Raw genomic sequence first — 27,315 nt, 5'->3', positions numbered from 1 at the left:
GTGAAGAAAATGACACAAATACCGTTAGGATATTAGCAAAAATGAACAATATTTGATTTGCTATATATTGTTGTATTTGACTTATGAATATTTGGTTATGTGACATTTTCGATGTTGTGAAATGAAATGAGTTTGTTAAATATTGTCGCTTTAAATAGTGTCATGCGCTTATGGGCAATCGTTACACCTCGGCATGTTCCGCCACCTTTGGTCGGGGTGTGACATCCATGATAACTTAACCATCGTCACAGAAACGCAAACGTATGCATAAATGAAAATGTCATACGGATTGAATTTTCATCTTAGTAAATTACACGATCAAAATATTCGAATATCGGGGTGTCCTATGGATTGAACCCTTTCTATCCATTTGAATACTTCAAGGAAAAATACACATACGTTTATAAATCCAAATTTCACTCGACACAATATTTTACTAGCTTGTGTCCTAATCCTTCAAAGAATATATCAAAGCTCAAGTCCAAAGCTTCTTGAAGCAGCTAAACTTCATATTCTTATAGGTAGTTCATTATTCTCGCACCCGCACTGCAATTTATCAATGAACTATTAAGAAGCTATACTTCAACCTACTTTACCTCGCGGTCCGAACACAAACCTTGGGATGCTTATGATATTGTGTTCCAATATCTATGTGACAAGATTTCCACATTGAATTCAGCATCTAATGTTGTATTAGATGGGAATTGGGTGTCTTGACATATGATATTAATGTATGGACTTTATACCCATCCCCATGACTGATATGTTCACGAGATCTCTTCCTAACCTTTTAGTTAGCTCATCAACCAACTTATACTCATATATTACACACCAACTGATAACACACATTGTATTGTATAACATATAACCGTCTAGACTTTCCATTATGCATTTGACATAGTCATCACTATCACACCTGATAGATTTTTGGTGATATCGGTTTGACCACAATGGAATTTCATAATAACAGTTTCTTAGCCATTTAGCCACTTTTATCAATTGTTGCAAATGCTAGAAACTTATATTCCATTGTCAAATAATGCACATTCATTCCTTAATTACCTAATAAATGAAACATTCTCCAAAAGAGAATACATCCATAGTAAATAATGTTGGAGCACTAGGATTACTAGTATATCTTCTCAAATTACCCACAACATAAATTATGTAAGTCTTTGTGCTAATCGTAGCATACATCATAATTAACTTTGAATAATCTATTTGTGAAATAGAATTACCTTGATTAGACATAAACTTGATATTAGGATCTACATATAGGAGTGCTAACCGAAGAACAATCAAACTGATTGATTTCTTCAATACTTTCTCAGTATAATGAAATCGAATCATCTATACCATTGTTACTCCCTTTTATTATTATACCTAGGATAACATCAACCTCCCCCAGATCCTTTATATCAAAACTAGAAAATAATAATTTCGTTGTCTAATCAATAATTCAAACCCAAGTAAGATAACAAGGAACCAATCATTTCCTTCAAGTTTCTATTTTTCTTTTCACTCCAAAACAATTCACATGACCTAACCTGGTATATCACAATATATATATATAGTCTATCCTGCTTTGAAATGATTACGACATGCAAGCAGATTAAATAACAAATATAACATTAATATTTACTTTAAATACTCCAATACATGAATATCCAAATCCAACAAAGGTTCCAAGTCGAGATAAAACAAATTTATCTGACTCAATAACCTGCTTAAAACCAAAAAATATTTAAAACAACCCAGACAAGAGAGGTTCTTTTTAATCCCTAAATCATACAACACATAATCCAAAACAAATGTTTTCCACAAGTAAATACAAGTCTTCAACCGGTTAATTCTTCAAACCATTTCAGATCCTTTGCATACATGACTCGTATCGCCCGAGTCTACCCACCATGCAAGCATGCCATCCTGTATAAAATAGGAATAAGAAATAAACCAAAAATAATTCTTCACCGAATTATTTTAAAACCATTAGACTTTTCGATTCCAATAACAAACCCGAAGATCGAGTTTCATATATTTCACATCCCAAAGAGTTTTCCAACTTGTATACTTCTAATGAGTTAATTATTATCCGGGTGGTGGCCCATTAACTCTAACTCTATATGTGTACCATCGAGGCAAATGTTTTAACCATATTTATATTTCATTCAAACTATAAAATGAATATTGTTTTTTTTAATCAAATCCAAATGACATGTGATTTATTCAAATCCTCATGGGATTTATCAGTTATGAAAACATGTTTGAAAACAACAGAAAACTCCTCTCAAATTAATAAATATTAAACATAATTGAGTGCCAAATGAAATACATACCCGAAATACCCACCTTCTGTTATCATTATCCAATGAAAAACCAAAGAGCAAAACTTTTCATTCTTAGATATATCCAATTGATTTTTCAACCATAGCAAGTAATATGTACAGAAAAACAAAAGGTAATCCACCATTTAAATAGTATTCCAACTTAACGAATCATAAAGACATATTGACCAAATTGAAACCCAAAAGCCTAGTGGCCAAAATCGAATTAATTGAATAGAACTTGTTGGGAAATCCAAAACAAAATCATTAGTCAAATACTAAGAATTGGAATCTTGAATGATTCTGATCCAAAATTGGAACCAAAACTAGTAGCAATTACAAAGCATGCAATTCATTGCCTGGTGAATGTCTTCTTTATAATGATTTTCTTCTAATAAAATTGTTATTCTTATTTGAATTTAGTAGCTAAATTCAAAAGCAATCCTAATATTATATTCCCATATAATAATACGAGGCCACTATTTCTCAATTCAAACTTTATCTCATAATTGTTTAATGTTTAATATTCTTCTAATACTTGATAGAATTTGTGAATTACAGTTTCCATTGAAATTCATTCAAACTACATGAACTAATTATGTAAATCAGTAACTTGTAAAAACTGGAATCTAACAATCAATTAATCATCAATTTACGAATAAGGGTTTCTACCTAATATCTTATTATACCACAGGCAACGAAATCTGATTAAACCCTAATAGGTTTATCTTTGTTGTATATTTGCGAACCTGGAGGATGAATTCGATCAATGATGCAAACCTGTAATCTTGATTTCAATCTTAGTTTCTTGAACAATTGCCTGGATTAATCTCTGAATCGTGAATCACTTTCAGATAAACCTATTTGCTAGTTACACGTAATGATTTATCGGATAAGACAGAGATTTTTCTGTAGATGGAATTCGATTTTGATGATTCTATGTGATGATGAAGAACAAGAGAAGAAGTAGTTCTTTGTACATACGATGAGATAATTTCCATGAGCCCAGATATTAATTGAGCCCACTTCACATACCACTTAAGCCCATGTAAATTAATAACAAACCCATTGTTATAGTAAAGCCCAAATAACCTTTAGAATAAAATCGATTCCGCACTCCCGCATCACCTAACTCGTTTAATCTCTAACGTTATTCCCTCGATCGGCTAGTTAATCCAATAACACTAAAATAACCAACATAAGATTGGTTAAAAATTCCGTTAACTTTTAACGAAAGTTAAAGTTAGTACCTAACATTGATACAAAATAAAAACCTTAGTACCAATATCTGCAACTTTTAAACCTTAATACCTAATCTTGTTACTTTAAGTAAACTTCGAAGACTAACTTCATAAATGTTGATGACCTGAGGAAAAAAAAACTACTTGAAAAGTGGGAAAAGACAAATTTGGTTAAGGCATTTTGTCAAGCAAGTGGTGGGTTGAAAACGTCCTTTTATTAACAATAAGATCATGTGTTACGGAGTATTAGAGGGGCAGTATATGGATGATAAACTTCCTATACCGTTCTTAGGGGCAATATAAGGACATGTACGTTTTTACAATAAAGCTGATATGTTTCTTGAATCGTAATTATTGAAGGAACATTAAAAAACATTATCCATTACACATGTTTTTGACTAAAACAGATAATGGTGTGGTAAAAAACGCTCCTTAAGAGTCATTATCCATTACACATGCCATAACAATTATGAGTTTACCGGTATAGCTTTTTCGTACACAACTCACGCATATTGATGCAAGTTTTAAAGAGATCGTATAAATATTATAGGTCTAGAAATCAATACATTTGATTTTATGACATTATTTTTATAAAAATAACATATATAAAATTATCTCACAATTTTCTAGATTAAAATGAGTGGGAAGTTGGAAAAATTTGGATAAATATGAAAAAAGGTTTTCATGAGATATGAAAACGTATTTTTCGCATATTGGACATAGTTTATTTATATGTGACTGCAGTTAAAATACATGCTAACTATTTTGTTTTGTGCTCTATGTTGTGAGAGTTTCGCAACGAACCAAACCTCTTTCAAAATAGAGTTAAGATGTATGAGATATTGATGTTCGAAGTTGGTTGAGAGAAAAACCTAGAATGGTTTATAAGGAGATGGTTTGGTAATGACCGGAAAATGTAAGATACGTTATGAAAAACTAAAGCCAAAATGCTTCAATCTTGCAATCACGTTCTAGTTATGTGTTTTGATCATCGATGTTGTATATTAATCACGCTTTAATTTTGTTTCGATTTGTTATGCTCGATTATTAATCACGATCTGAATAGCGTCATTGCTTGTTTTTCATGTTCTAAATTTCTAATTATGTTTTGATTGTTGATATGCTAGATATTATTCTTATTATGTTCGGTTTGCATTGATCTAGTTTTATTTAACATAATCAGAAATTTAGAACATGAACAAACAAGCAATGTGGACCAAAATCGAATCCGTTAAAACTCATCTAGCATCTAGGTAAACTAGCATTGGCAGCCCAAGATTGAGGAGAAAGAGGGCCCATTAGAGTTAGGCCCATCATTTTTCTATAAATAATCCTTCTCAACATTGTTCTTCACTACTACTCTCTCGACACATTTATCACTTTTATTCATATCCATGGTGAATCGAATAATGACTTGAGCGTTGGAGGGTGCATTAGAGACACCGTTCGGTGACCCCTTCTAACGAAGTTTCACGGTTTTGTAGATCTGGATGGAGAAGAAGAACACGGGGTGTGGTTAGATCATCCTCTTAGAAGTTCACTCACTTATGATATATGATCTAAAACTATCTGACTGAGATTTGTTTCTTCATCTTCATTTTAGAGTTTAAAATTTTCGCTCCAGTGTGTTCGCAAAATCATTGTGTTAGTAGTAATATCTAAAACCCTTTAGACGCCAACGCACACATTAAGAGCCCTGGAAAAAACTAATTATAAGCCATTCTTTCTTGCCGGAATGAAGATTTTTACACAAAGATTAAAGAGGCATAAACATTTTTATTTATCTTTTTGTTTGTGCCTCAACTTTGACTTGTAAGTCGTCGTTCTAATTAAAATTGTTCTCTTGTATTTAAGTAACTTATTGATATATCCACTCTTAACATACCATGTGACGAATATGTCATAATATGGCGTGCATGTGTTGGAGGCTCTACATGACGACAGTACATCTCTATGCCTTCTTTTTGGCAACCGGTTCTTTTTTCACAACATATCTCTTTTACGGGTCAAGTTATTTTTTTTAGTGCTATCATTCCGGTATTTATTTATCTTTTTCCCTTTGAATAAAAATATATGAAAGTATGAAACTGAAGTATTCAAATAACATGAACCATTTTGTTATTTCAAGTCTAAAGAATTTACAATTCAGTAATATCCAATTCAAAATGGGTTGGTGACATATGATTAATGACGTGAAGAGGTAGGTCCCAGCAGAACCCAGTTGGACCCGCAAGACTCACCTTGAAGAGGGACGTCTGCGCAGAAACCAACTGGATCCGCAGGACCAATCATGCTCAGAGACGTGACGTCCTTACGCGCAGTACGCAAGCTGTTCCCGCAGGAAATGCCTCCCAATGGTGAAGGACTCCGCCTGTCCCCGCAGCCTCGGATACAAGCCATCAGGGAAGGCCACCCGCGCAGCAAGGCTACACGCACAAGGCACTTAGCTCTCAATCATTCAGTGTCACCTGAAGGAATGAGCGAAGCCGGGAACAATCCCGCACAAGGGCGGGAGGGGGAATACTCCCGCCCAAATAAGCCAGTCCGTACGATACGGGAAGATCTTCTGTACTGTACCTGACGAGGTATGGGAAAAAGATCTGACTAAAGATACGACAGCTTATTGACAACAGTATGGCGAGCAGCATGCTCCTGCACTGTATGTCACTATTAGCCGCTGCCTACTCACCAACTCCTGTCATACCACGTGCGTAGCCGGCAGTTGGTGGAAAAGGAATGGTATACAGCAGGCCTGGTCACTATCAGCCGCTGCCTACCCACCAACTACCAGCAGGGCACGTGCGTAGGCTACTGTTGGTTGAACAGGAACACTGTTGCAGCCGGCCACACCTCCTTGGAAACCTACCTTCGGCTATAAATACCACAAATGGTATGACCATCTCATCTTATCATATTATCATCATAATATACCTGATATCTGCTCTAGCAATCTCTTAATATACATTTATATTTAAAGAGCAATCTAGTCTGATTCTCACGCCGGAGGGTGGTCACAAGGAGGAACCCCCCCTTCTCAGTGACAAGCTCACGGTGTCTGTTTTGCAGGTTATCAGAAGAACCATCTTCTCAGGGTCTAACCCCTCGTGGGAAACATCTATCTAACCCCCAGGTTACCAGTAATCTGCCCGGGGTCCGGTTAGTGTTTCTTCATTGGCGCCATCCGTGGGAAAATGCTAGAACATTTTTCTCCAGTTTTTTCAAACTTCTACAAAGATGGTTAAAGAAACTCCGGTAACCACAACCCCAGCTACTGGGGGGAATACCGGCAACACAGTTTTTACAAACACTACCCCGGTTACCCAAGCCGGGGCAAGTGAAGTAAATTTTACGAACACTACCCCAGTGACCCAAGCTGGGGCAAGTGCAGTAAATAATCGCTCACTGGATTCACCGATACCCAGTTTGAGAAACGAAGACTCCCCCGCCAAACTCTCGATGAAGTTAAGGCATGGGCGGAGGCGCGACAAAAGGAATTCCAAGCTGAGTTGGACGAACGCTTGCGTTCCGTCCAACAGGCCGACGAATTCGAATACTTGGACGATGACTCGGAGGAATCCGACTTCGACGCGAACCCTCGCCATAGGGCAAAAGGGAAGCGTAAGGAAACGGACTCCCAACCGAGAAGGCATTTTGGACAAGCCTTCAAACCAAAAAGCACAGGAGGAAGTCCACGAGACTTCTCCAAAACATTCAGACCAAACGTTGCAAATGCGGGAACGTCCAAATTTGCAAGGGACATTGCGGAAGCAATCGCCCCAAAAAGTGCCAAACAAATGTCAAGCATAGGCACATAGATGGTATATCTGACCCCGATGATCATTTGAACAGATTCATAGCGTGGGCAACCGTCAGTAGTTGGACGGAACCTACGTGGTGTTACATGTTCCAAATGACACTGGTCGGGGCTGCTAGAGCGTGGTTCGATCGTCTACCGGTCAACCACATCTACGACTGGGCTGACTTCCAACAGAAGTTTAGCCAACACTTCAGCCAGCAAAGAAAGTATACCGAGGAGCAATGGACAATCCTCAAATGCATTCGAGAGAAAGATGAATCTTTGCTGGACTTCTTCACTCTTTTCAACTCGAAGAAGCTAAGTCTGGGTAATGTTCGCGCTGCTTTCATCCAGGGCGCGAACGACCCAGAGCTCATCCGCACCTTAACGGGTAAAGATGGCATGCCATCCACATGGGATGCCATCATGACAGCAGCAAAACGCTTTGCGGAAACTGAGAAGCAACTGGGTAGAGACCTCCCACAGAGCACAAACCTCTACACCCAGAAAACAAGGGAAGACAACGTCCTTACCGCCCAATTAAACAAAAAGCGAAAGCTAGGCATTTGGCAGTCAAGGGTAAACTTTGACACCTCATCCTGCTTGCAAAATCGGTTAGGCGGAAGGGATAACGTACAGTCAAACAAGAACCCCAGATGGACGCCGCTCACCAAAAGTGTCACCGAGATATTCGCCACCGAGGAGCTCCCATGGCCAAAGCCTCAAATAATCCGACATCGTCACAATGCTGATCGGAGTAAATACTGTGACTTTCACAGGACAAAAGGCCACAACACCGAAGAATGCATAGACGTAAAGGACATGGTCGAAGCATTCGTCAGAGATGGGACGCTCGCGCACCTCGTGGCGCAATGAACGCTGAGCAGGCTGATGCGTGTAGAACCCCAGCTGGGGAAAACACGAATAAAATTCCAGCTTCGATATGGAGACTACATGCTGCGTAAAGAACGAGATCCCGAACCAGGTGCGTATCGGCTCGATGGCACTCCCATCCCAACAACATGGAAGGGAGCTCATTTACACAGTTTGCATGTAAATCAATTCCAAATTTGTAAAGAAAAGGCCAAGAGCCACTTCTAATGGAAATGATTCTCCTTAAAACATCGATGCTGATGATTTTACATTTATACTTTATGAACTATCAACACTAATATGCCGGTTTTCACCGCATAATTACGTGAAAAGACGTTGGCTGGGGAAGGCGGCAAAACCCGCATAAACCCAAAAAACGACAAACCTTCACGCAGGTCAGTTGAAAGGGAAAAGTTCAGTCATCCCACTAAATGAAAGTGTCGGTCTATCCGCATGAATCATGAGAGGAAACTGAACACTAACCTATCAACAACCAAGCGTCGAACGGTTAATTTATTAAACACTAATATGCCGGTGAACACCGCATAATTACGTGAAAAGACGTTGGCTGGGGAAGGCGGCAAAACCCGCATAAACCCAAAAAACGACAAACCTACACGCAGGTCAGATATGGGTAAAGTTTAGCCATCCTACTAAGTGCAAGTGACGGTCCTACCCGCACAATCACGAAAGAGGAAGCAAAACTTCACACCTATTATCTACCACGTTCAAAGGTTAACTTATCCTCAGAAAAAGATGAGGAGAACCTACACGCAGGTCAGATATGGGTAAAGTTTAGCCATCCTACTAAGTGCAAGTGACGGTCCTACCCGCACAATCACGAAAGAGGAAGCAAAACTTCACACCTATTATCTACCACGTTCAAAGGTTAACTTATCCTCAGAAAAAGATGAGGAGAACCTACACGCAGGTCAGATATGGGTAAAGTTTAGCCATCCTACTAAGTGCAAGTGACAGTCCTACCCGCACAATCACGAAAGAGGAAGCAAAACTTCACACCTATTATCTACCACGTTCAAAGGTTAACTTATCCTCAGAAAAAGATGAGGAGAACCTACACGCAGGTTAGACGCAGGTAAAGTTTAGCCATCCTACTAAGTGCGAGTGACGGTCCTATCCGCACAATCACGAAAGAGGAAGCAAAACTTCAACCTATTATCTACCACGTTCAAAGGTTAACTTATTCAACACTTGGAAAATTCCTAATTTAAACTAAAGTATGCAAGTCATATAACGTTTATAAAGCAAGGAATCCAAAGAAAATAGCGGTCTTACCAGCACAAAGATTTATATTTCACAATGATTCATTACAAGAATGGCCGGGTAACTACCCGCCTACAAGAAAATAAATCTATACAAGCTAAATCTATTATAGCAGTGGGAAGGGATCTTCAGGATCAGGCTTCAGGGCCACTTCCACTTGGACCAGCCCCATCAGTAGAGCGTGGCAGTTCAAGGAAAGCTTTGAGGATAGCTAGCCCATCATCAGCAGCAGCGACTTCGTTCACCTTCTCCACCACCGGATGCGGGAAGGCGGCGTATTGATTTACTGCTTGGTCGTATACAGATTCAGTATCTACATCGAATAAAGGGAAGTTGGAAGGCGGGATGCCTTTCTCAACGAACCCTAGACCAAGCAGGAAGCCGGCCTTTTCCCCATCCTCGTGAGAAGCGTTGAGGGCTGCGCTCATAGCATCGTCGTAAGATGTCTCTGAGAAGACCCGATGCACAACCTACAAAGAAAATATACAAGTGTCAAAACCTTTTCTATTTACAAAGAAAAGCGTAAAGACATGAAAACATACCTGAGACAACGCTTCTCGAAGAAGCCATTCCTTGGCAACCAGAGCTTCTTGGAGGGCAGCTTGAGCTTCGTTACGGGCGCGTTCGGCTTCACTCTTGTTGAGGTTGGCAAGCAACACTTCTTTAGCCGCAGCCTCTTCGACGCCCTTTAGCTTACGCTCGGTATGGTCAAGCACCCCCCTCTGGTCCAGGATCTCTTGAAGCTTCTTAGCGTCCTCCATCGCCAAGGCATCGTGAGCCTGCTGGAGAGCCTCTAATTTGGCTTTAAGCTCTTCATTCTCCACGCGTAGAGGCTCAGCAACAGCTTCAGCCTTGGTGGCCCTCTCGGTTGCGTTCCTCGCAGTTTCCTTAGCCAGCCGAAGCTGTTCATTAACAGCTTGGGCAGCCTTGGAACGGGCCTCGAGTCGAGCCTGAACTTCAACCTCGAGGGCCTTGAAGGCCTTCTCCTTCTCCGCAGCCAATGCGGTAAGTTTTTGGTTCTCCTACCGGACAGCCCGCGCCTGAGCTACTTCTTTAGCGCGAGCTGCTTTTAACTTGTCGTTTTCACGACAAAGCAGCTCAATGCGCGGCTGCATCCGGGCCAGGAGAACCCGAAGCTCATTGCTTAGCCTACCCTCCTGGTAGCTAGCCATGGCTTCCCCCAACGCACCACTAGGAGCAGCGTGACGAGCCCATTCCACGCACTCCACAGGGGTGCGAAGGGTTGTTCCTCGGCGTATGTTCCATCATGGAACATACACTTCATTGGAATCCGACACTGCAAAAAACATAAAGCAGTTAGGAAAAGATGATAAAGAAAATATATATATATAAAAAAGGGCCAAAGGAACCCTACGCACCTGTAGGGTCAATAACAGGCCTATAGCCGCCGAACCCATCACCTGAACCCAAAGGAAATCCATCCAAGAGGTCAGGCAGATGGGAAGGTGGCAAAGATTGGCGAGAAGCCCCATGCGTACCTGATGGACCGGCCGTCGTTGCCGATGGCGGGGGCATGGTAGCAGCCGCCGCGGTAGCAGCTGCGGGATCCGCAGCAAGAGTGACCGCCGGCTCAGTGAAAGATGCTGTAAAAATAGCACTCACAGCCGGCGGTGACGTCATCTCGGCTGGAACAGTCGGCTCAAAGGAGTGAGCAACTGAACCAGCGGATGCAGGCGCAGGCGCAGCCGCCTGGGTCGTCACCTCAGGTAGGCTGACCGGGCCTACCATCATTGGCGGAGAGGTACTCCTCTGCGCTCCACCCTGGAATGCGTCAACATCCACGCCTGCGTAAAGAAGATAAGTGTTAACAATATTAACTATGAAGCTAAAGATAAAGGAAATTTGTACTTACGGGTTTTCTTGAGCCTGAAAGTACGGACGGGCGGGGATGAACCCGATGGAGCCGGCCTCTTCACGCCGGTCACCGTTGTCATCCTGGGCTCTTCGGTGACAGTTATCACAGCCTCCGGAATGGTGGTCTTGTCACCACCGGGATTCCCCGCCACCTCTTCGCTCTCGGTCTCAGAATCAGACCGAGGCGCCGGATCGGCAGTGGAGGCCACCTTCTCTTTTCCCTTCCCGCCGGCAGCCTTCTTCTTCCGCACCAACGGAGGACCATCTGCGGATTCCTCATCAGAACATACGATTAGAGGAATTCCAGCAGAGGTTTCAACATTGAGGGGTCGAGGGTTGAAGAGCGCCTTACCTGGCCGCCTGGCGCTCAGGATCTCGTGGCCTTAGCGGATAGACCTCCACGAACCGATCCGCCGTTTGCTCTAGGATGGGCAACTCGTTCTCGTATAGAGCGCGAGTACCCATCCGAGCGGGACCGTCAGCCTCCCGCGGGTTAAGGAGCGACTGCAGGTCGTTCCCCTCTGAAATAAACAGGAAAAAAGTTAGAAGAAATTCAAAATCAACAAAAGGAAACAAAGCATACCATAAGGAACAGAGTTCGAACCGTATTCGAGGACGATTGGGACCTTTTGCGCATCCGCCGCCTTCCACACCCGGCTCATCCCCAACATCACCATCCCGGACTCCGCAAACCGGTAAACCGGAGATTGGACCCGTGAAATCCTCGAAAACCATTCCGCCTCCTCGTAGTTGGAGGCGTGAAGACTGGGAAGAGCTTGCCCGTTTTTAAACTTCATGGCAAGGGGGATGGCGCGAGCGGATATGAAGAAGAACTCCCTCTTCCACGCGCGAAGACTGCGCTCGGTCGCGCAAATCTTCAAACCCTTAACCCGGGTTATCAACGTATACCACCCCTGGATGCACCTCCAAGTATAGAAGGTCATCAGGCTGTCAACATAGGGCTCAATGCCCAAAATCCGGCACACCCACTCGAAGTGGCGAATCTTGGCGATCGCCATGGGGTGCAACTCAGTCAAATGAACGCCGTGCCTCTCAAGGACACGGTAAACAAACTTTGTCAATGGGAACCTAAGATTCCCATAGACAAAGAATGCTGCATAAACCCCGATCTTGCCTCTGGGGGCATCGTACACGGTCTGATGGGGTTCAGGAAACTCAGGCTCGAGAGACTCGAGCATGAACTTCCTGACAACATACCGGTACAGATCGCCAGGCAGAGCACACTGGCACTCGCCAGCAGTACTCTTGTCATCGGCTGTGGATTTAACATCACGAGACGACATCTTGTGAAGGAAAGAAGAAAGCGATTTCGAGAGAATGCTTGCCTGAAAAGGGGAGTATTCGCCGGAAATCGCTTAAAAGATGAAGAGAAGAGTGAGTGTGGATTACAAAGAACCCTCTCCCCCTTTATATACTAATCGCAATTAATGCGATGAAATTAATGCGGAAGAGAGAGAAAACGAAGGTGCAATGAAACTATGACACGTGGCAAAAAGCAAGCTGGCAACAGCTGTTGACAGGACGCATACCATTAATTTCGCGGCCACGCGCCCGAAAAATCACGCCCACGCGCCTGAAAAAGCGTCTGGAATGACCATGTACTGTCACGTCACCATAACTTCCTGCACGTCCTGACACAGTCAGAAGAAACCGTCGCACGACGTTTCAGAGGTTTGGACTGTTCTTATCTTTCCACCAACTCTTCGAATTTCAAAATTCAAAATTCAAAAAAGATTCAAAAGTAAGCGGGAAAATACCCCTTACCTTGGCAAACAAGTAACCGTAAGACGGATGCGGGTACAATGTTAAGGCAAAACCCTTCACATACCTAGCACCCGCAGGGAATTGAAGCCAAGTAAACCTTGGCAAAAAAGTAACCGTAAGACTGATGCGGGTACAGTGTTAAGGCAAAACCCTTCACATACCTAGCACCCGCAGGGAATTGAAGCCAAGTAAACCTTGGCAAACAAGTAACCGTAAGACGGATGCGGGTACAGTGTTAAGGCAAAACCCTTCACATACCTAGCACCCGCAGGGAATTGAAGCCAAGTAAACCTTGGCAAACAAGTAACCGTAAGACGGATGCGGGTACAGTGTTAAGGCAAAACCCTTCACATACCTAGCACCCGCAGGGAATTGAAGCCAAGTATACCTCGGCAACCAAGTAACTATAAGACGGGTGCGGGTACAGTGTAAAGGCAAAACCCTTCACATACCTAGCACCCGCAGGGAATTGACGCCAGGAATACCTTGGAAGTAAAGTAACCGTAAGACGAGCGCTGGTACAGTGTTAAGGCAAAACCCTTCACATACCTAGCTCTCCGCTGGGAATTGAAACCAAGAAGGATCTTCTGGGCAATGCTTGCGGAAACGGAAATAACATCCCCGCATAGCGGGAACGTCGAGAACTACGTTGTTTGAAGCTCCAAGATGGAATTGGTGGTTTTAACATAATTGATCACTATGTTAAAAACTACCAAAACCTCATGGAGAATCCACACAAGTGGGACTCAACGCTCCTGACTTGCGAGGAGGTTACAGACCTACCCGCATCATACCCAAAGACCAAGCAGGAAACTTGGGAATTTCTGCAAGTGACAAGGACTTCCGCGGGAAGAATCCCCATGGAAAACCTTAAAAAACCCTTTTCAAAACCCTTTGCTTAAGTCCAAAAGTTCACCTCACCTTATTAAACACGCATGAGAAGAACATTGGACTGGGGGGACTTGAAGAGGTAGGTCCCAGCAGAACCCAGTTGGACCCGCAAGACTCACCTTGAAGAGGGACGTCTGCGCAGAAACCAACTGGATCCGCAGGACCAACCATGCTCAGAGACGTGACGTCCTTACGCGCAGTACGCAAGCTGTTCCCGCAGGAAATGCCTCCCAATGGTGAAGGACTCCGCCTGTCCCCGCAGCCTCGGATACAAGCCATCAGGGAAGGCCACCCGCACAGCAAGGCTACACGCACAAGGCACTTAGCTCTCAATCATTCAGTGTCACCTGAAGGAATGAGCGAAGCCGGGAACAATCCCGCACAAGGGCGAGAGGGGGAATACTCCCGCCCAAATAAGCCAGTCCGTACGATACGGGAAGATCTTCTGTACTGTACCTGACGAGGTATGGGAAAAAGATCTGACTAAAGATACGACAGCTTATTGACAACAGTATGGCGAGCAGCATGCTCCTGCACTGTATGTCACTATTAGCCGCTGCCTACTCACCAACTCTTGTCATACCACGTGCGTAGCCGGCAGTTGGTGGAAAAGGAATGGTATACGGCAGGCCTGGTCACTACCAGCCGTTGCCTACCCACCAACTACCAGCAGGGCACGTGCGTAGGCTACTGTTGGTTGAACAGGAACACTGTTGCAGCCGGCCACACCTCCTTGGAAACCTACCTTCGGCTATAAATACCACAAATGGTATGACCATCTCATCTTATCATATTATCATCATAATATACCTGATATCTGCTCTAGCAATCTCTTAATATACATTTATATTTAAAGAGCAATCTAGTCTGATTCTCACGCCGGAGGGTGGTCACAAGGAGGAACCCCCCCCCCCCCCCCTTCTCAGTGACAAGCTCACGGTGTCTGTTTTGCAGGTTATCAGAAGAACCATCTTCTCAGGGTCTAACCCCTCGTGGGAAACATCTATCTAACCCCCAGGTTACCAGTAATCTGCCCGGGGTCCGGTTAGTGTTTCTTCATGACGGATATGGGCACAAATGCTTTTCATTCATAAGGCCTTTTGACTTGGAGTTTCCAACTTTTTATGAAGGTTATTATTTTCTTAATATAATATTATTTTGAAAATGGGTTCTTTTTCCCAGTTTTTAAGAGATTTATGTTCTGGTCTATTTAATAATTTGTGACTTAAATTTTAGAACCCTCATATTTCTAATATATTTGAGGGGCTTCAATCGTTGAAAGATAACCAAATGGCCTTTAATATAACGGATTTTGTGACATGTTCTATCATTTCGTTTCAGTCGAATAAACTACTCACTCAAAAACGTTACATTAAATGTAAACATTACTACATTAGTCACATGTTTGTTGAATTAATTATTATCACATCACATGGTTCATAAACCATCAGTGAAAGAATTGGAAGAGATGGAGCGGTGGAAGTCATTAATTGATATCCAGGCGAAAAACATGTTCAACGGGAGCTATGGAGCTATGGAGCAGTCTGGCATACCTAATTGTCTAGACCGGCGTGTTCATGCATGAGGCTAACGTTACGTTTTGGGAACCTTCATAAGACATGATGGAACCCATTTGTTTTTACGTTACATAGATGTATTTCATAGCGGGCGGGATACATGATCTTTGAGGACTTCAAAAGAACCATCTTTTTAAGGGTTCTTTCAGAGCCGGTTTAGTTTGAAGCAAAAGAAGTTGATGAAACGTGAAGGTTTGATGGCCAAGTGTAGAAGAAAAATAGAAATTTTATTGAGAAGAACGACAACTTTTAAACTTAACCGGGATACCCAAGTTTTGTTTGTGTTTTTTCCCAACATGAAATTAAATTATTTAAACAAAACGTAATATTTCTTCATGACACACAATATCGTCCACATTTAATCCTAACATCTTTTACATATCAAATACTAGGAATGATGACATACATATAAATATTGTGAACTAGAAAGCTCTTGTTTGTGGACTCATGTGAGTCTTGCTTGCTTGCTTGCTAGTAGTCACAATGGTAATCATCATCACTGTTTGGGACTCGCTTCAAGAAGTATCTGTAGTATACATACTGCATTATAATCTGTAATGGTTATATGTTTGTTAAGGGTAATAAAATCATATATATATGATGACGATGATTAGGATTTATTCTAATAAGAAAGGACTAAAACGTAAACATTTCAACATAAAGGATACAAAAGCATCAAGCGCTACACAGACCGCAGCATCAAGCAACCAAGGCATGTTTGCTCTAATTCTCTCCCATTCTGTACTCCTTACAAGAATGCTGCATTCAAATCATTATTGTGTCAAAACGCTTTAGTGTATATACGAGAGAGATCCAGATATAGAAATCGAGCACCTTCCAACATAAGTTGCATTGGCGATAAGAGCAAATATGAACATGAGAGGATTCAAACCCTGAATGCACGTTGTAAGGTCAAAATTTGTTTCTTTTCTAGTTTCGTTAATTTTACGAACAAACAAGCAAGGGACTTACCTCAACATTGCCTCTTTTAATCTGGAAATAATTACATCAAGTCAGCAACTATGTTACAAGTTTCATGAAATCTTACTAAATTTGACACGATAAGACAAAGAAACGTGACTTACATTTAAGACGATTTGAGGGATCCGACCGCCCATGTATATAGCAGCCATCATCCACCCTAACCATTGGCCATAAGCTGTATAACTTCCACCATTATCCTGGAACAATAATTTGATCATCCTTCAAATCAAATACAAGAGCTTAACTATTTCTGTATCCCTGAAGTTAATAATTTGTTGTCATACCTGTAGAAGGTTCTTGTAAGCGTACACTTGCACCAAACCCTTGGCGTGCGAAGGCATATACAATGACGTAGCCAAAAATGATCCATAACCAACCTGACATAAACAACACATATATAAAAATATATCACACTTCTTACAAGAAACATGAAACATTTCAACAAATTCATACTAGCAATCAAGCTTTATAACGGCTTACTGAGCGTGGTATGGGCTTAGGCTGGGAAGCGGTCTTTATCATTGGTGCCCGAACAGATGACTCATCATCTGAAGAATCGTCAACATGAACAGCCATAGCTGAGGCTGGACCACTTCTTGTAGTCCACGGACAAGCTCTATTAGGCGGTGTTGAACTTGCAGCGAGTGATCTTGCAGACCTGCACACAGATTTCCTAGAAATTGTTAAAATTTGACAAATTCTAATAATGATATTTAGTAAAATCCAGGAGTGGATAGACATGAAGACATACGTGAAATAGTAGTCCCGACGGTGAGACGCGGTTGGTTTGATGGCACGATTTTGTGATCCTATGAATTTTTGTTTGAGAGGCTTCTTGACTTCTTCCACCTGATAAAAGTACCAATTATAATAAGGGAAAATCCTCAAAATGTCCATTTTATCGCAAGAAGTCAAGAGAATGTACATTTGACCAGAAAAATTCTTGAAAGTCTGTCCCAAATCCGTCGGACCTGACTGTTTGAAAATGTTAGGCGACGATATTTTCATCCTACTATAAGTAGCCATATGTTAAATAAAATATATTGTATTTTTATTTTAAGCGGAAACTTTCTTATCTTGTATTTTAAGATTAAAGAAAATTTGATGGACAACACAAAATTTTAGTTTGAACTCACAAAAATTTTGTTAGACCACACGAAAATTTCGTTGGAACTCATAAAGATTTTGTCAGAACTCACAAAGATTTATTCGGCACTCACACAAGGCCGAAGCTTCATTGAGGCCCAGGTGGGCCCCCCTGTTTTTTTTGCGTAGTAGTGTAAGGTTACCCGTTCTCGGCCGAAAATATTTATAGTTAGTGTAAGTTTAGCCTTTTTCGGCCGGAAATTTGAGCCCGGCCCCCCTCGTTTGTGAAATTTTGTGTACATTTTGAGCTCCTCCCCCCCACACGGTGCCTCAGTCTAAGCTTCGCCACTGCACTCATAGATACTATATTGTGCCTCACAATAATAACCGTCGGACCTCACAAGATAATAACGTTGTCACACAACAAATACCTTAAGATCGAGTGTTTCCATGACAATACAAATTACAAACATGGCATTTCCAACGGTTTTAGAAACTTTTTGTTTAAATGGACAATCTCTTAACCTTGTAAGGCAAAATGGACACTTGTAGAATTTAGTTGCATAATGAATAACTAGGAGTGAAGTTTTACCTCGGGGATGCCGGCATCGGTTTTCCGTGATTTCAACCACGCATAGATGTGATCATAGTACACACTTTGCAACACCAATATTACCGTGCTTGTAGTATAGAGCTATTAAAAAAATCAGAATGGAATTGAACAAACAAAAATAATTAGAAGAAAATAAAAGAAACCAATTTAAGGGGGAGTGTCGTATAACATATTTTTACCATAGCCGTGTAGTACTGTGTGGGTAACTGCATCCACAACAAAAACAATAACATCTAGCTAGATTACTTAAATTTAAAAACAAACGTCTAGATCTATACATATAACTAGATTAAAAAGAAGCTCACAGTAGCAGGCTCAAGAAGACAACCCACAAGATTAAATATATCTCTGCATAATATATCAAAAAGAAAAATGGTTTATTCCATTAACTAATTATAAGTTACACAAACAGTACTTACCCGGCAATCCACGTTAGGAGGAAGATGAGTGACACACCATGACTAGATTTAGTACGAAAGTTGGTAATGATCTGAGGGATTTCAGCAACACCCCAACACACAAGGCTTATGATTCCCAACACAAATGAAACCTCGTCATAGACATTGCACAGACAATCTTTGAAATACAGGTCTACCCACCATCCTATACATGGCTTATTCTCTTCAACACAGTAGGATATTAATGAGTTACTACTGCTTTCATCCCACAATAAAAACTTCATTTGTAATTGTATATGTGTTTTAATAAATAAAAAGTAGTGTGATTTTGAAGGTGGTCTGTAATGGGAAATGGAAACCTTTATATGAAGACGAGTGGTTGATGCAGTGGTGGTGCAGCTTTGTAGTATAGTAGCAGTGGTAACTGTGTAAGTGTTGGCACCTAGATTTACGATCCTGCTAACAAGAGAATCAACACCAAAAGCGTAAATAAAAAATTAAAAGTGGGATTTTATAAAGGCATCTGTTAAATATACCAAAAAATATACCAAAGTCAAAGACCAAAAGTTGTCAGCATTTATTTGTAAACCTAGAAAACAATGAAAATTTAAATCTTTACATAACCCAAAATATAGTTGAAAATTTATACCATAACAAAACAAAAAATACAGTTGAAAATTTATGAATATATTCAATATTATTTAACAATAACAATAACAAAATTCTTAGGATTAAACTAAACTAATATTCCGATTTCTTACCATGGCAGATAACGAATTTATCATGACTACACCACAATTTTTCACTCATCAGGTATAATCAGTGTTGGGTTAGGTTTTCTTTCAAAATCGTGGTGGTAGACGGTGGTTAGGGTTTCGATATCGCCGGCGGTGGTAGCGAAGAACGGAGACGGTGGCGACGGAGATGGTGGCGACGGTGGAGACGGCGGCAAAGGGGTTAGGCGGAGATGGTGGCGACGGTGGAGACGTCGGCAAAGGGGTTAGGCGACGGTGGAGACGGCGAGTATCCTGCGGTGCGGAGATGGTGGCGACGGTGGAGACGGCGGCAAAGGGGTTAGGCGACGGTGGAGACGGCGGCAAAGGGGTTAGGCGACGGTGGAGACGGCGAGTATCCTGCGATGCGGAGATGGTGGCGACGGTGGAGACGGCGGCAAAGGGGTTAGGCGGCGGATGAGTTTAGGAGAGAAATTAGTTTTAGGTTTTTTGGTTTTGGCCGTAGGTTTTTTTCTAGTTTATAACCCTATTTACCATTATAACCCTTTGACTATTTCTAGTTTAACAAATTAGGTTTTTAATATTAATATTTACCATTATATCCCTTTGACTATTTCTAGTTTAACAAATTAGGTTTTTAATATATATACATGTTTTTAATGATACACATTTATTATTAGGTGTATCATTTATTCTTTTTTATTAACTTATATATACACATTTTTTATTAACTTTTTATTATTAAGTGTATTATCTATTCTTTTTATTAACTTTTTATTAATTTTTAGGTGTTCGGGTCCCATGAAGAATTGATGAATTGGGTACAAAACTTGGCACGCTCTCTTGGTGTTGTCGTCGTCACTAAAAGATCGAACAAATATCCTAATGGGTTCGTGTATAAAGTTGTAATCATGTGTGATCGTGGCGGAAAATATAAAGTTAAGGATTCAAGTAAAGTTTCTGGCACAAAAAAAACTGACTGCCCATTCGAATTAGAAGGGAAATATTCAATAGAATATAATTCCTGGACGTTAACGATGATATGTGATGAACATAACCATCCGCCTGTACAGCATATGGAAGGCCATCCATATGCTAAGCGGTTAACTGATGATGAATTTAGTTTGGTTGCAGAATTGACAAGGATGAATGTGGCACCACGTGATATTCTATCGATACTGAAGGAGAGGAACCTAAGTAATGCATCTACAATCAGTACGATTTACAATGCACGCACTAAAATTCGCATGAGTGAGCAAGCAGGCATTCCCACACGTGTTGATTATAGATGCCACGTACAAAACAAACAGCTATAATATGCCTTTTGTTCAGATTGTTGGTGTAACTTCGACCAACAAGACATTTTCCATAGCTTTTGCCTTCATGCAAAATGAAAAGATAGAAAGCTATACATGGGTCTTAAACTGTCTAAAGTTAACATTAGACAAGTGTATGCACCCACGTGTTATACTTACAGACAGGGAGTTGGCTTTAGTGAATGCATGCAAAGAAGTTTTCCCGAATGCTACTCAATTACTTTGTAGATGGCACATTAGTCGCAACATATTCAAGAACTGTAGGCAATCTATCAGGTCAGCACGTGATTGGGACAACTTTCTAAAATTATGGGAGTTACTAGAAGATTCTACAACTTTGGTTTCTTACACAGACAATTACAAGCAACTTCAGTCATTCTTGATAAAATATCCACGTATGTTTTCTACGCCCCGATATATTTTTTTCTTTTTATATATCTCTTATAAGTTTAATTACTTTTTCAGGTGTTTTAAAATATGTAAATGAAAATTGGTTGAACAAATACAAGGAGATGTTTGTGTCTGTCTGGATTGATCAACATCTCAATTTTGGAAATAACACAACCAATAGAGTAGAAAGCCAGCATGCGGTATTGAAAAAATATTTGAAATCTTCAAAATGTTGTTTGGATAAATTTGTGGGTTGTATTAATCGTCTCGTGCAGTCGCAACATACATCAATCAAAGAAAGTTTTGAGAAAAGCAGAGTTGTTCGCATACATCAACACAATATACGATGTTTTAAATTATTGCGCGGTTTTGTTTCAAATGAAGCTCTCGATATAATTCTTGCGGACCATGAAAGCTGGAAGAATCTTCAAGTAGACTCTTCAAATTGTGGTTGTCGACTTCGCAACAGCTGTGGGTTACCATGTGCTTGCGAACTTTCAATGTATATTAGTTCAGGTAAGTATAATCTGATTGATTATTTTAATGTTAGTTCAGATTTTTTTAATAATGATTCTATAAAATTGTTAATATATTACTTATTTATATTTTAACATTGGTCAATGTATTTCCTTGGATTCGATTGATATCTTTTGGAGGAAGCTAGATTTTGTACCTTCAACAACTGTCCAAGATGACGATGTTAGTTGCGAGAATGAACTAAAACATTTTAAAGAAAACTTCAACAAGCAGTCCAAAGCTGGGAAAAAAAGTTGGTTAAGAAAGCTGAAGGACATAATAGGTCTCGGTACAACAGATATTCAAGAACCTCAAATTCAGAAAAATACTCGTGGAATACCAAATTTGAAGAAATCACAACAAAAAAGACGTGTCGGTCAAGGTACAACTGATATTCAGGAACCTCGAGTTCAAAAAAATACTCGTGGACGGCCAAGCTTGAAAAAATCACAACAGAAAAGGCGTGCTGAATTTTGTTCAGCCAGATATAGTTGCTCAAATGTGCCCAATTTTGTTGATCCGATTAAGGAGCCAGCCAGACATAGTTCATTCGAATTTGACCTGAACAGTGAACCATTGATAGACTTGAATGAAGTCCCAGGTGAATGTTTTGAGCGTTCATACATGATAGACTTAAATGTAATGCCACAGTTGAATGATTCCAATATAATGAGCGATATTCCAAAAGTATTTCATCCATATATAACAAATATACAGAATGTTAAAGGCGATGGAAACTGTGGATTTCGAGCAATGGCTGTTTGCCTCGGACTTGATGAAGAAAAATCTTATGAGTACATTCGACAGCAAATGAGAGAAGAGTTACAAAATCGATACGATATTTATAAAGATATGTTTGTCAGGGATGTAAATTCATTGTATCATGACTTGTGTTTTTTTGGGTCACCTTGTCCAGAAGAACACTGGATGAAAATGCCTGAGGCAGGTGTTCTGATTGCCAATAGGTTTGGTGTTATCATCCATTCTTTAAGCATGTCAGACAGTACCACTATTTTCCCATTTTGGAGTGGTCCAGAAGAAAGTCAACATCACAGAGCTCTTACAATTGCTTTAGTATTTGGTGAGACCCATTATGTCATGGTAGAGTTACAAGGAGAATCCCCAATGCCTGTTATCACGCCTTATTGGAATCTTAACAATATTAGCCGGTCTGCAGTTAGGTGGGAAACAATGTATAAGTCGCGTCTAGAACTGTACAGCCAACTTTATCGTCCTGAAAGTGGGTTTGTGGATTTAAGTGATTAATTATTTTAGTGTTTTTACATTCATAATGAACTTGTATTTTCGTATTTATATATTTGAGTACTTTTTAGAAGACTAGTAATATTCATAATTGTATAATAAAATATTTAATATACTATTATTCATACTAGTATTGCAAAAAACTAATTACAATAGCCTTTAAAAAAACCTAATTAAAAAATAGATATTAGTAGTTTAAATAATTATTATGTAATGATTAGTAGTTATATTTAAATAAAATAGAATAAAAATGATTAGTAGTAGATTAATAGTGTTGACTTGGTATACCAAATAAAAACTTTTGGTATATTTAAAGCCCCCCTTTTATAAAATTTAAATAATGAGATGTTGGTGGAATGGTAAATTTAAAGGCATAACCAATGAGTTGATGGTTTATATATATATATAAACTTAGATTCATCATTGGGTAGGGAGGAAAAATGACCAAAAAGATCTTTTTGATCGGGCGCATTACTTGACTAGTCTCTCTTTCTAGAACTAATCAAAATGGTCATCTCAAGAACAGTTGGATCGACAAAACTGTTTGAAAGAACCGACCAAAGTACAAACCAATACATCGCCATTTGTTCATATTTGTGAGGGATTGTGTCGGACTAACCAAATTGTTTGGGAGAACTTACCAAACTGTTTGGGAGGTCCGACCAAATTTGTGTTATTAATATTATTTAATTTTAAACATTTTAATTTGAAAATAACAGGTTATAAACTTAAAATAAACTTTTATATATAACAATTATATAATATGATGTTTTATTTAAATTTATATAATACATTTTTGACTCTTTAATCTAAAAATGTTATAAAATTACATAATTTTTATATGAATTTAATTTAAATTTATAAAATTGATCATATAAAAATTGTAACATGTTATAATAATGTTATAAATTAAATTATAATTTATTATAAATTTTAAAATTCTAATTTATTATAAAATGGTTTTATAATAAATTAGAATTTAATTTATAATATTATTATAACATAAAATAATTTTTATATGATCAATTTTATAAATTTAAATAAAAAACGTATATATACTTAAATTATTATAACATTTTTATTTTTTTATAACGTTGTAATTTATTATATTAGTTTTATTATAGCATTAATTTTTATAAAATTATTATACAAAAGTTATTTTTATCTTTATAATTTGTTAGTTTCATATTAAAATGTTTAAAATTAAATAATATTAATAAATACAAGTTTGGTCGAACCTCCCAAACAGCTCGGTCAGTCTGACACAAATTCTAGCGGCTCTCACAAATTTGAACAATAACGAGATTGTATTGGCTTTAAGTTTGGTCGGCCTGTCTGTTACCGACTTTCTTTGGATGTTCATTTTGACTATTTCTATAAATACGGGCTAATCAATAAATGTTGATGATTAAAGATGTTGTTTCCTCTGGGTTTGGAGGGTTTGGTAGGTCTCATGTTCAAATCCAACAGACGATAAAAGTTAAGCAAAACTTCGTTGTTAAAAAATTATATACGTAATCGTTCTCATTATAAAAACTAAAAATAACTAATCAGGTGCTCGTATGTGATGTGGATTAAAGTTTTTTTGTGAATTGGGACAACTAATTAGTAATTTTATTTAAACTTAACATGAAAATATGAATTAATCAAAAAGTATATAATATTATTATACTACACGACTACTGCAAATATTATATTTACGTAAAAACTAAAAGAACGCAAACGAATGTTGTGGCTCAATGGTAGAGCACTCATTTTAAACGTGAGAGATATGAGGTTCAAACCTCACTATCACCTATTTATATAGGAGATATGAGGGATGACCCTGGCTTGCCAGGGTTCGAGTCCTGATCTCACCCGGTTTTACCGGCTCCTCGCTGTCGTGGGGGTCGGGTTTTATCCGGTGAATCCCTCAATAGGTGAACCGCTAGGAGCTTCGTCTGTCCGGACTAGTGGCCGGCTCTGGTTACCTTTAGCTAATGAAGACCGAGTACAAAGTACCCGGCATTACTTATTTGGCCGTTAAAAAAAAAGAATGACAAGATGCAGTACGCTCCTAGTCATTCATGATCCATGTAGGTGGCCTTTATGATGACCAGGTTCACTTCCCAAAAATTCGTGGAGAAGAGAAGAAAGACGATAAAGTGATAAATTGTAAGTAGAATGAGATAATTATTTGAGTTAATGGATATTTTCGTCCTTATCATTTGTTATTTGTGTTACTTCAGTCTAAAGTTTGAAATTTTGTCAATTATAGTTTTAAACATTAACCAATTATGTCCCTCGTCTAGCAGCATCCAACTATGCCGTTAGTTCAAGGGTATTTTTGTCTTTCTCCTTTTTATTTTAGATAATGTTAAATTTAATTTAGTTTTTTTGTATATAACCCCTAAGAGCATAATCCAAGCCATAAATCATCGAGCATCGACAAAAACAGGTATGCATTTAGTCTATCAACAACATTAATCATAACCCCCTCTTATGTAGTTTTTGGACATAAAACTCTCCCCATTGTGGAAGTCAATGGTAACATGGTTAGGGTAATTCCTGAAACCGAATTGTATAGAAAAATTAAAAATCGTTTCTTTGAGTAACGCATAATAGTCAGGGTTTAGGTTTTAACACACTGTAGCGAACATCTGGGTCGAAATCAACATCAGGAGGTCAAATATCCCACATTTTCCATGCTTGCTCAAGAAATCGATACTCTAAATTGCATGTATGCTCTTTAAATCATGGTGTTGTTTTTGAATCCGTCAAACTCTGGGGTTGTAGATGGCTAAACAGTACTGATTATGTCTAAAAATACGATTATAACCCTCATGTAATGTCTAAAAAGACATTTAAGACCCTCACGTAAGGGACACGCGATAACGAAGTAACGACATAGTCGGATGCCGTTAGACGGGACGGCGTTATTGGCCAATGTTTAAAACTATGATGACTAATTCGACAAAAATTCAAACTTTGGACTAAAGTAGCAAATCACACGGACGAAAATGACCATTAATTCTTATATTATTTAACATTTAAGGGTTTTGAATCAAATACAAATAACTTTTGACGTGAAAAGTATACAAATAACTAGGGTAATTATATTAACATTTGAGTAATTATTATTACACTATAACTTATGAACTTTAGTAGTTATTATTACACTATATTGTCTTTTATAACATAATTAGTATAGTTCAATACTATAATTACTCTAGTTATTTGTATGTATAGCATGTTAATTTTATTTGTACAAAATCCTACCCTAATATTTAATAATACACCAATATATTAAGATTAAAAAATGGGTCGAGTAAAAAAATACTTTTGTTTAATACCTAGAGGCGGATATATAATTTTTCTTCGTAGGCGGTGGTAGGGTAGAGTTCGAGTAAAAATATTACCTATAAAAGGACAATTTTAATTAAGGGATAATAATACTGGCATCTTTTTGAAGGATGGAAATGTAAATAGAGAAATTTCAAAAGACAGAAACAAAAGTTGGGTGTTCTCTAAGGTTGTGCACTATACACAACAAACGGCCACAAGGTGTCGACATGGTGGGAACACCGTGTAAACACCCCACCACCAATCACACGTGATAAGGTCGCTCTGGGCTAGACCACGCAACCTTTTGCTTCTTCCTTAGTTACGATTTTTTTTCTATAAATTAAATATTAGTATTTATTTAATTGTTAATATTCAATTTAAATGCTAAACTAGGATTTCGACCCCCCCGCAAACGAAGCTCAGATCATGGTGATCGAGAGTCAAAGCAAACCTTCTCGATTGAGATCATCACAGCTTCAAAAAGTGAAACTAATTTAAAGTTTGGTTTCAAATCATCATAGCACAAACGAATTAAAATAAATCAACATCTCTGGTATGGTTACAATATCAAATAAAGGAGTGTCATCATAACGAAACACAACGTACAAACAACATAAGCAGACTGAGTCACATAAGCCATTAGCAACCAAACTTCCTTCAAACTTCATTCAGGTCTTCCTAATACCAGTCAAAAAGTCAAAGTTAACCTTTAAGCGAATAAGAAAATGAAGCATAATAGGCTCAGATGATCATCATAGCCGTTATCAACGAAACCAACTCAACGTACGTCGTAAAGCCGGCGACGAAAAACCGAATCACAAACTGCCCCGGGTTTGTGACAAAAGGAAAACTAACCGTGAACATCTAAAAATCATATAATCCATGAAGATTCAGTAATTGTAAAAGAAAAACCAACCCGCTCTACTCAAAACAAAAATGAAAAGGAAAAATATGACAAATGTATAACATTGAACCCATAATCAGTATCAAAAAATGTAAATCAAATTATTCATTGTTCAGATCTCCACTATGGTTGTAACATAGG

The 27,315-nt window shown here is 39.1% G+C and overlaps 1 protein-coding gene and 1 pseudogene across 2 annotated transcripts; one reads left to right on the top strand and one right to left on the bottom strand.

Moving 5' to 3' along the window:
• Window positions 1-16,027: 16,027 nt before the first annotated feature.
• On the bottom strand, window positions 16,028-19,011 carry LOC143601824 (vacuolar lysine transporter YPQ1-like; annotated as a pseudogene). Its single transcript, XR_013147725.1, has 12 exons — window positions 18,749-19,011; window positions 18,635-18,677; window positions 18,509-18,535; window positions 18,309-18,410; window positions 17,382-17,479; window positions 17,111-17,288; window positions 16,915-17,007; window positions 16,732-16,827; window positions 16,619-16,639; window positions 16,481-16,539; window positions 16,315-16,405; window positions 16,028-16,198 (listed from the first exon to the last, which is right to left on the bottom strand). The product of XR_013147725.1 is annotated as a vacuolar lysine transporter YPQ1-like (transcript).
• Window positions 19,012-19,651: 640 nt separating this feature from the next.
• Window positions 19,652-22,949, top strand: LOC143601823 (uncharacterized). Its single transcript, XM_077079127.1, has 3 exons — window positions 19,652-19,831; window positions 20,250-20,756; window positions 22,401-22,949. The coding sequence occupies exons 1-3, from the start codon at window positions 19,652-19,654 to the stop codon at window positions 22,947-22,949; spliced, it is 1,236 nt and encodes a 411-aa protein (XP_076935242.1).
• The last annotated feature ends 4,366 nt before the right edge of the window (window positions 22,950-27,315 follow it).

This window comes from Bidens hawaiensis, unplaced genomic scaffold, assembly GCF_021521415.1.
Source record: "Bidens hawaiensis isolate Kalapana, Puna unplaced genomic scaffold, B.hawaiensis_p1.1 tig00057165_1, whole genome shotgun sequence".
NCBI classification, from domain to species: Eukaryota; Viridiplantae; Streptophyta; class Magnoliopsida; order Asterales; family Asteraceae; genus Bidens; species Bidens hawaiensis.
The sequence above is the reverse complement of the archived record's forward strand: the minus strand, read 5'-3'. Positions and strand labels throughout refer to the sequence as shown.